The sequence below is a fragment of the Colobus angolensis genome, unplaced genomic scaffold, assembly GCF_000951035.1.
Source record: "Colobus angolensis palliatus isolate OR3802 unplaced genomic scaffold, Cang.pa_1.0 Scaffold58, whole genome shotgun sequence".
NCBI classification, from domain to species: domain Eukaryota; kingdom Metazoa; phylum Chordata; class Mammalia; order Primates; family Cercopithecidae; genus Colobus; species Colobus angolensis.
Window position 1 is genome coordinate 6,928,837 of NW_012119376.1, and position 11,149 is coordinate 6,939,985.

At 40.4% G+C, this 11,149-nt stretch overlaps 1 protein-coding gene across 1 annotated transcript in view; it reads right to left on the minus strand.

Annotated features, from left to right (window-relative positions):
• Window positions 1-4,236: 4,236 nt before the first annotated feature.
• Window positions 4,237-11,149, minus strand: part of ARFGEF3 (ARFGEF family member 3) — a 185,815-nt gene continuing 178,902 nt past the window's right edge. Inside the window, exons 33-34 of the mRNA XM_011962073.1 lie at window positions 7,855-9,076; window positions 4,237-6,743 (exon numbers count right to left, since the gene is read on the minus strand). Coding sequence (XP_011817463.1) covers window positions 6,552-6,743; window positions 7,855-9,076 — 1,414 coding nt within the window. The 3' untranslated portion in view covers window positions 4,237-6,551. The remainder of the gene's footprint in view (window positions 6,744-7,854; window positions 9,077-11,149) is intronic.

Below are 11,149 nucleotides of genomic sequence, written 5' to 3' on the forward strand. Positions count from 1 at the left end.
ATATGAGTTAACATGATTTCACTGAATTCCCAAAGCACACTGATTATTTTTATATTTTTCCCGTTATTTGGAAGATGAAATAATATGGTCTCCACCATGTAGATATGTGCACAAACACAACATATTTACTGAAAAGTCAAAACAGGCACACCTACTGCTTAAAAGGGAATTGGTTCATTTTGCAAATTTCCATGAAGCCTTTGGGTAGACTCTTTACAGATATATATGAAATTAAAATGTTAATTTATGCCAGACAGTTAAATGAAAAATGAAGGTACAACAAGTAGCCTCATCTCATCTCAAAGGGCTAATATTTTGGTGGCCAATGAGAGATGTAAAACAACTGGCAAGCAAGCAACTATTAAAAAATCTGTAAGCCAGGAGCCAAGGCTGTAAAGGAGCCTACATGGAAACATCTCATTAAAACCATATGGACGGAAGAAATTCAAACACTACACACTTAAATTTAAAATCACCTTCAGTACAAGTCAAAGGGTTAACATGATACAAATGATCATCCATAGAATCAATGTTTCTAAATACAAAGACGAGAAGCTTAGATTTATCTCACTGTTCCATAGAACTTATACATTCATTGTCTTCTAGCTTGTAAAAACCAATTGTTGGTATAATAAAACTGGAAACTGGGAAGATTGAGCAAGACTGCTGTATAGAATCCAATCCCGAGTTGTCTGCCCAAGGATAGATTCAGTTTTTCTCTAGCGTTTGATAAGTCAGGTTGATCTTAAAGGTAGTAGTTGGAAACTTTTTCAAGGCAGTGGTTCTCAAAGCATAGTTCCCAAAACAGCAGTATTGGCCTCACCTATAAACTTGTTAGAAATGCAAATTTCCTGATTTACTTAACTGGAAACTCTGAGCATGAGCCCAGCAATCTGTGTCTTAACAGGCCCTCCAGGTGATACTGATGTGTACTAAAGTCTGAGAACCACTGTTCTAAAGACAAAAGATACTGGACAACCACTGGTTAAACCTTCAGGATAGGAATTAACAGTAGAAACAGTTTTTGGTGGTTGAAAAGGGTGGAAGGACCATAATTAGATGGAATTCACCAGCAGTGGAGTGCCATTTTGTCACCAAAGTGGTCAGCCACTCTCTCCTCCCTGGTACCCCTTTGTAGTATTGTACAAAGACACAGAGAAAAGGTTTTGTATGGTGCTAGTGGTGTGGTAGTGGTTTCTCTTCAATGATGGAGTGGTACCACAATTTATAAAGAAACTGATGATCTCAGGAGATATTTTTGGTCTGTCTTCCCTGAAATAAGAATTGTGTTTTGGAAATCTAAAGGGTGTTCTGTTCCAAAATCTTAAGTTATTTCCACATCAAATAGCAAACACTACAATATAGCCAGAGAAAGAGGATCTTTCAAACAAAAAAGGTATGTTTTCTAGATTGCTCCACTACTAAATGAGAACTTTTTTTTTGAGGAGGCATAATTATAAATCAAGTTCTTGACCAATTTTACAAATCTTTCCCAGTAACAAGCTCATATTTCCAATAAAAAGTGCTCTTTTGCTTTCCTAAGGCCACACTAAATCTCCCTGGGGTCACCTAAGTGGTGCCCAAGCATATTGAAGTTTTGTCATCTGCTTACTGCAAGACTCTGGATTTTCGTTCTGCCTGTTTCCTTGTCTGTAAAACAAGTGGAAATGTGTAGATGTTATGGCACATGGTTACTAAGGATGTCGACCTGATGCCCTTAGCACCTGGTTCTTCAAGCAATCTTGTCTAACCAGCTGCTTCCTCTTCAGAGAATGTACATTTTGAAAAATGGTTGTCCATTATTTTGCATATTCCCAAACTTTGTGCTACAAATTTAGTACCATGTATTTCCCAGAGAAGCAAGTAAAGAGGCACTGTTGGCTACAGGGCACTTTATTCTGAGTTGATTAAATGATATTTGCAAAAGGTTTACAAATTGTGCATGCCATCTAGAGACACAGGCTGCCATGTACTTCTGTGTTAACAGCTGGCCATGAACAGTATTATTCCATCATTTCCGCCTAATTCAGTGAGTTTTCTAAAGTAACACTGAATGTCTGCTTGAAGATTAAAGTTTAGATTTTGGCTTTATTTTCAAACACTTGAAATGTGTTACATATGTTTTTTTATGTATAAACACGATTCATTTTCTTTTTTCAACTTTATTTTTAAAAACCTCCATAACATCCCAGACAGATCTGAGATGTCAAATAGTCTCATTTTAATGGCCTCATTCCTTGAAACTTTTTCTCATACTAGAGTGCTTACTCTGTGGACTTACAGCATGTTGTCAGAGAGAGTATGGCCTTTGAATTCAGAAACACCTCTTTTGCAACCAACTTTGCCTTTTGCAACCAAGTTATCTTGGGCAAGTTTCTGAACCTCTCTGGGTCTGCGTTCTCATCTGAAAAAATGAGGAACACAATACTTGTCTCACAAGGTTGTTGTGAGGACTACGTGTAATAATACAGGTAAAGGTTTTCAATCACAGTGACATTCACCACTCTCTTCCTCCCTGCTATTTGTAACCTCTTGTTATTACTATCAGCTCTACACAAAGGTCTTCATTCTGTTTAGTTTGATGGGACTGATACTAATGGATTTTCCTTTCTGAGAAAGAAAATTTTCCTGTATAAGCAGTATTGTGATGAATTTGGTAAAGTCAAGGATATCTATTATATAACTGCATTACCTTTTCACAGCGAAGGCTATTGTAAAACAACAAGGACGAAAAGCCTAATGATCATTGTACCAATATGTTTCAATTTCAAGGAACTTTTGAATTATATTAACATTTTTGTCATGTTTGATTTAACATTTTTATTTTTATTTACTTTTTTGAGAAGAAGTCTCACTTTGTCACCCAGGCTGGAGTGCAATCTTGGTTCACTGCACCCCCCCACCTCCCAGGTTCAAGCAATTCTCCTGCCTCAGCCTCCCGAGTAGCTGGGATTACAGGCGGCTGCCACCATGCCCGGCTAATTTTGTATTTTTAGTAGAGACAGGGTTTCACCATGTTGGCCAGGTCTCAAACTCCTGACCTCAAGAGATCTACCTGCCTCAGCCTCCCAAAGTGCTGGGATTACAGGCATGAGCCATGTAAATCACCATGCCTGATTTAAAGTATTTTAATGAGAGCTGTTAAGTATGTTAGCATCTGTCTGGGTTCTTATTGGTCAGTCATTACATAGACCCCAAATAATAAAGGTGTTCTAGTTTTATATCTATGGTAAGGGCTGGAAAATTATCATAAGAGGAGATAAGATGGTGTAAAAAGGCAGTCTATTTTTAAAATATGATCAGGAGACACAAGAGCTAGGTGAGATGCTATGGACAGTGCATGAGGTTCAATTGTGAAAACCGATGTCCTCATTAATGACAGAGAGAACTCTGTCCCTCCATACACTTGGCTGGGCCATCATCAGTCCCAGGTCTCTTATACTTGGAGTTTTCCAGATGTTTGTTTCATGAAGCACACTTTACCAAAATTTAAGAAAAGAAGAGAAAGATCTCAACTTTAGGGTAATAAACTTTTGGCTATAAATACAGGCAACTAAAAACAATGTATAAACTCTCATTCTGCTTAGGTCTGTAAATACATGCTAATAACTGTTCTTCACTTTAAAAGGCTGCTTTGAATTTTGTCTTACTGTTGCTGCAAAAGAGACTGTGAGGAGAGAAACACCTGACACTTTCAGAGACTGGGAAGGAGTGAAACAAGTTTGGGGGTGGGCAGCTGAGTCACAGGAACAGGGCAAGAGACTGAGCTGGGCAGTCTGGGAAAGTGCCACTTCCCTCTCAGTGTTCTTCGTCTCCTCCCTTGCTTCTCCACCTGCTGGGAAGAATCACCTGAAGGCCTACTCATTAGAGACTACTTTGCATCAAGCTGCAAATACCTCTGAGAAGTACTGCTGTCACTCAGTGATGTTTCTGGTTGAAATCTGATGTCAGTGTGGATGTCCGGTAACTCGAGCACAGAGTATGTTAGGACTGGGTTATAGAGAAGACAATGGGAAGGTACCAAAACACTCTTAAAAATTATAGATCAAGAGCTCTGTACACCTTCTTATCCTTTTATTCTTGGGACCCATAGTCAGGCTAGAACTAGAACAGTGTTCGGACACAGTATAGGGTAAACTTATGTTCAAGAATTTTGGATCCCATAATAGAGCATCAGGGAGAATGCTGATTTTCAAATAACTAACATACTTTGGGACACAGTATTCACAATTATTATTTTTTTAGATGGAGTTTCACTCTTGTCGCCCAGGCTGGAGTGCAATGGCACAATCTTGGCTCACTGCAACCTCCGCCTCCTGGGTTCAAGCAATTCTCGTCTCAGCCTCCTAAGTAGCTGGGATTACAGGTGCATGCTACCACACCTAGCTAATTTTTGCATATTTGGTAGAGACGAGGTTTCACCATGTTGTCCAGGCTGGTCTCAAACTCCTGATCACACGTGATCCGCCCACCTCGGCCTCCCAAACTGCTGGGATTACAGGCGTGAGCTACTGCGCCCAGCCGGTATTCACAAATTGAGACAGCTTCCTTTGAATTTTTCTACTTTATGAAAAGTTGCTATGTATAAATACTGTAATTCTGGCCTCTGCTTTACTGAAGCCTTTCCCCCCAGTAAACTGTGGAGTACTCACAGGCTCACAAAGAAGAACTGAACCTCAGGTAAGCTATAAAAAAGAAACAAAACAACTGTGGTGTTACTTCTGTTGGAAAATAAAAAAAAAGCAGTTGTCCAACTTTCAATTCCGTTTATAAAGTATAAAAATTCAAAAGTATACAACATAGTTCATTGATATCCCAACGATTCATTGCCTTTTAAGATCAAATAGCTGATTACCTGTTTCTAAACTTGAATTATTGTCTAGTGAGTGAAAAATGAAGGCAAAGAGAGTGTTTTGTGGAACTGGCAAAAAAATGGATTCTGTGGTGATCTGTAGATGGCACACAGAATAAGGGTCTTTCTTCCAGATCACCTGAAGAAGTCAGAACACTGCCTTCCTCTTAACCTCTAAGTTAGTTCCATGTTTCTCAAGGAGGGCAAAGTTTACAAATACCCTTTTAAATCCGTGTTTCAAGACTGTAGAATTTATGTCTTATATTTAAAGGGTGACTTATTCATTATGAATAGAGCTGAGAAATTATAATGTATGCCTTAACAACTAACTATGCTCTGTAGAATGTGTGAAAGTTTGATTGAGGAGTTTTCAATCATTAGGATAATGTAAAAATACTGTAAATAATAAGATAAAGCTTTCAAATGTATTTTCTAGTAATACTTAGAAATATCCACCTGAAATATTGGTCTGAATGAAAAGACATCAAATGTAGGGCAACTTTACTTGCTAGATATGAGAAATATTTTAAACAGACAACATTTTCTAAATTTCAGTGTCTTTCTCCATTGCTTTCATTTTATGAGACTAGCGCTTGTGTAACTGACACCATAATTTTACAAGATTGTTGTGTTATATTTTAAGATTGAAAATGATTTCATCATAATCCATCCCTACCCCACACTCCCTGCTCCCTTCCCTGAGTCCCTTTCCTCCAAGCATGTTGATATAAAATGAGTTGTGTTTTACTGTTTTGTTATCTTGAAAACCAAATGTTATACCTTATATTCAGATAATTGTGGGGCATAGAAATGTAAGTGCAACAAAAGACTAAGGCACCATTTTTTCTTTCCTTTCCTTGTTTGCCTTGGGGACAGAAGCAAACACGACGAGAACAGCCAGGGTGGCTGGTCGGTCTCATGTCTCTCGACGATCTATGTATCAGCCACTTTCACTGGGTACTCTGTGTCACAGGCTGACAAGCCACAGACTTCAAAACCTGCTAGGAAAGAACTTTCTTCTTTTAGACATACAGAAATCATACAGAAATAAAGGCACAACAGTACCTTATATGGGGAAATTGGTGAGTAGCTGAAAATCTTATTTAGGAATAATTTTGAAGTGTTCTGGATTATTTTACAACAGAAGTCACCTCTTTCTTGATTATGACACCCAAGAATATGTTTTTATAGTTGTCTTCTTCCCAGCCAAACCCATAATCATAAATCTTCCTCCAATTAATAATCCCTGGTACTATATGTCTGAGTGTTTACATATCAGCTTGATTTACCAGCAGATATTGCCTTAGGAATTATATTTATTTTTAAGGTGATAGATCAATATAGTGTTTTCAAATGAGTAACCCTTGAAAATGACCCATTTGGGGACAATACTGTAAGCAAAAGCACTGGGAAATATACCTCAAGAGTTAGAAACATACCAAGGATTATAGATTCTTCTATAATAATGTGCAAAATCAGAATATCATTTGTGTCATCTAGATACAAACCTTAGCATGGCCCCAGTGCTGATCAGTGGTTGGAAAGGCTTTTTACATTAGGAAACATTGTTCTTTGAGACACTAGTTTAAGTGGGGCTGGTGGTGGGGAAAACGCAACAGTTGGATTGGCAGGCAGACTCTAACCCTCACTACTGCTGTTTGGTGGCGGAGTGGAATAGGAGTCTGCTACACAATGATGTCTACACAATGATGTCATAGACACGGCCCACCCTACCCAGCCACTCCCTCACAGCCTGGCGAACTCTGATGTCAGTCACGTGACAGGTCAGCTGACTGATGCACGGGAACACTGCGGGCTGGAGGGCCGTAAAGGTCTGGTCTGGGAGAATCTGAATCTGATTGAGAACTGTTAGCACCATGTTGGTCCATGCCTAAGAGAAAGGATTTAAGAAAATTAGTGGCTTTCCCCCCTAGTTTTCTTTGAACATTGGAGAGTGGCCCTGCCAATGTGGAAATGGTTTTTTTTTTTTTCAGGCTGTAGTTGCAATAAATTCGTTTTCATTCATTTAATATGCCTATAATAAATTGTAGGCATATTAATTTATTATGCCTACATCATAATTTCACATCCATAAAGATGGGCAGAGATTCGCCTTATTTTCAGCTTTCACAAACTACTAAACTCTTACTCCTTAGATTAAAAAAAACAAAAGCAAATATAAAAAACCTCCCTTGCCTTCTCACAATGAGATCTCCATAGGCCATTCATCTCAAACTCATTTTTTGATGCACCATAGAATTACACTCAAAGCGCCCCTGAAGATTGAGAATTTTTATGTGCACAGGATGGGCTAGAAAAAGTTGAGATGAAAAGAATTTGAAAAAAATTAATTGGCATAACCACACAATATTTGCTTTTTTCGTTTGTATAATGCTTCATAACTACAGAATTTCTTCAGTGCCATTTTTGAATGACACACTAAGAACTCAATGCCAGTTAAAGCTTCCTTTTTTTTAAGACAGGGTCTCTCTATGTCATCCAAGCTGGTGTGCAGTGGCATCATCTCAGCTCACTGCAACCTCTGCCTCCTGGGATCACGCAATCCTCCTGGCTCAGCCTCCCAAGCAGCTGGGATTACGGGCATGTGCCACCTTTCCCAGCTAATTTTTGTATTTCTTTTTTTGTAGAGATGGGTTTTGCCTTGTTGTCCAGGCTGGTCTTGAAAAAGCTTACATTTTATAAGCTTTAGCCTCATCTTATTTATACAGCTAAGTTCCTAATTCTCAATAATACATATTACAATGGAAAAAAACAGTTTCTGAAATTACCTGAGAGTAAAATTCCAGCTTCATAATGATATACTGATACTGGGAAATCCTGCACTTAGGCTCGGGCAGTCCTCTGACTTTGGAGGGAAATTGGTTTGTACTCCCTACCTGTTTCTATAAATCTTAGCCTGTGTGCGCCCGCTCTGCAAGGGGGCCCCATCCAGTACTGGAAACCCAGCTTCCCGCCCACCTCCTCTGGCCGTAGGGGTGTACCTGGATCTGTGCCTCTGCGTCTCTCACCGAGACACTAAGGGAGCTGCCGGTGGAGCCTGAGCGGGGCCTCTTGTCCTGTCGCAGCAGCTCGGGGCCTGCGCTGAAGGAATGCCGCATTTGCCCTTGGTCCATCAAGTGCTGGGGACGCTGAAGCAGTGGGGAGTCCTGGCCCCTGGGACCCAGTGGCTCTCCTTTCTTCTCCACTTTGACCTCTTTGGGGAACGCGGCCAGGTTGTGCTGCTGTTTCCTCTTTTTGTATTCGGTCATCAACTTTGAAATGGTCTTGTCGGCCGCCATGGTGTAGATTTTGTTGCCTGCATTCTCCCACCATTCCTTCTTCCGGCTGGGATCCTTCTTCTCTACTTTGGGGCTGGGGGGCAGCAGCAGCAGGTCCCCACCAGCCGTCTTCAGGCTCAGGGACTCGCCCGTGTGCTCCCGGGACTGGCTTCTGTCGTCCTCGGAGGGGGTTTCTTTCCCAGAGAAGCCCCCCGTGGATGGGGTGGATGACTCGGACTGGAAGGAGGGCAGGATGAAGAATGGGTCGCCCTTGAAGATGGGAGGCTCCTCCAAACAGTTCTCCAAGTCCAAATGCATCTGGATGTAGTTGTTGCACAGTTCCATGCACAGCTTATGCAGCCTCTTGACCAGCCACACCCAATCTGCGTTGCTGACAGGCTGGACGCTGAGCAAGGGCATCCGTGCCCGCCACTGTCTCTTCTCCTTGCCTCTCGGGGGGCTGACCTGGGCGGTTTCCTCAAAGATGTCTTCATCCTCAGATGAACACTGCTGGGAAGAATCTGTGCTTCTCTCGTCATCCTCAAAAAGGACCTTCTTCACTTGCTCGGCCGTGATGGTTTCTTGATTGGTGAGAACAGCACACACCAGGGCATGGAAATAAATGTTAAAGCTCATCGCAGACTGACGGTAGAGGTTGGCGGCGCCCCCGATGCCAGACACTTTCTTCAGCAGGCACTTCAGCCCGGGGCTGGTGTCAAACTCCCTGGCAGTCCTATAAGAGTCCAGCAGCAGGTCGAATATGACTGCCAAGTTCTGCATGGAGATGTATCTGAGGAAGCCAGCCAGCTTGGCTTCTGGCACTTGCATCGTCTTTTCCTCTCCAGGAGAGGGGCCTTTGACAAACTCTTCTAACAAGATGTCATATAAGTTCTGGAGTAACACCTGATGAGACAGCAGGCTCACCACAATTTCCCTGAAAGACACGCTTCAAGTGAAAAGAGAGGGATCGATTAATGGTTTTCTGCCCTACATCAGGTATTTCAAAGCAATATAGACGTTACCCATTTCAGAATGATATATGCAAATTTACAAACTAAACTACCTCTACTCAAATGTCTTCCGTGAAAAAAGGCATACTTTTTGGGCATTACATGATAACCATTTTAATCACAACTAGTGGAATTCTTGACACTTTAAAAAATTCCCAAAGCTATAGAATATAAGTTATGATGCCAAATTAACAGTTAACATGAAGATATATTTGTGAAAAGATGTCACAGTTGAAGGGGGCTGGGAGGTCTTTTTGCCCTTGGGAACACAGAATACATTTTGGGTTTTCCTACGACCCATCGCATGAGGTCAGGTGTGGAATTTTCCATTTGTGGTGTCTTGCTGGCACTCAAAAAGTTGGGGTTAGGGATGCTCAACCTGTCCTATGTTTGCCAAATTTTTAAATTCACCAGTGTGGTTCAATGTGGTTTTGGTTTACAGTTTCATTTCTTTTCACTGCTCTTAGAATTTTATGAAAATAGTTGAGGCCATTATACGGCCAATTAATATCCCAAACTGGATAATTATAAAATTATGACAACTGTTATTAATTTCAAAGGTCTAGCCATCATGTTAATAACATTTTGCTTTATGTCTCACTATGACTTTGAATGTAAAAATTTGTGTAAGTAGGAAAAGTGCTTTTCTAACAGCAGAAAATGACAAATCCTGCATAAATCTCAATGCCAACTTTGCCCTTTGTCTAGTCCTCACTGAGGGAAAACACATTACTCTCAAGATGAAAGGAGTAACAAAGGACTGTCACTCAAAAACAGTAACCTTTTAAAATAAATCACTTTCACGTTTTTGTGGTAAAATAATACACAAAAGTTACTATTTTAATTTTTTGTGTATACAATTCAGTGATATTAAGTATATTCATAATGTTGTATAACCACTACTGCTATCTATTGCTAAAACTTTCTCATCATTTCTAACAGAAACTTTGTACCCATTAAACAAGTCTCCATTTCCCCAGCCTCAGTTCCTACTTAAGCTACCAGTAAACCCGAACACGCGTTGTTTTGAAAAAGAGGGCTCCAAAAGCTTATACCAACTTGGTCCAAAAGCTATCAGTTTGTTCTAATGTTTTCTGTCCATACTATAAGGATGTGAACTAAAAAGGGAAATTTTTTAGTCATCAGACAAGTCTGTCCCCATGACACCTATAACATCCTCAAGGGACGGGACACTACCTTACTCATCTTGTCCGCAGTAACCGGGAAAATGGTGAGAGTAGCATTCAGTAAATCTCCAAGTCAAAGAAAGAAAGCAGGCTGGCTCTGGGCACAGGCTGCCTGAAGGAAATGCTCCCCCTGAGAAATGGCTCTGACATTTGAACCCCACTCCCCTAGGATCCTGGATCCCTGACGCAGGAAGCACCACCAGAGGGGTGAGTTTAATCAGCCTGGTGAAGGCGTGAAACCCTTCACTCACAACATTGTTTTTTATTACCTTCCCTAAGAAATGAAAAGCCATTTTCCAGCCAACACCTAAAGTGAGGCCAATGCAAAGGCATGTCTGAATTGTGGAATATCTTCATCCACTGAGATCATTTTTTGGATGCTTTAAGAGATACAGCTGCTAACTACGCATGTAAAAAAGGACAGCAAATCCCCTTTACCTTAGGTTTAGGTTAAAGGATGCAGTGACAAGAAAACAGAATGGGAGGGAAATAATACTGAAGAGATCAAAGTTTCAGAAGGATAAGTGCAACAATTTTATAGATATGCAGTTCCTAATCATCTATGCTGGTAAGAGACAAAGATCTCAAACAAAATCAACAAATAACTTTCTAATTCAGAGTACCCAAGGGTTTCAAGCTTTTTCTCAGCACAACTTTAAGAAGTCTGCCATCCTCCAGATTGGATAATTGAGAATTAATTGCATAACAAGTGGTTGACTTAAAACATGCTAATATATATATATATTATTATTATACTTTAAGTTCTAGGGTACATGTGCACAACGTGCAGGTTTGTTACATATGTATACATATGCCATGTGG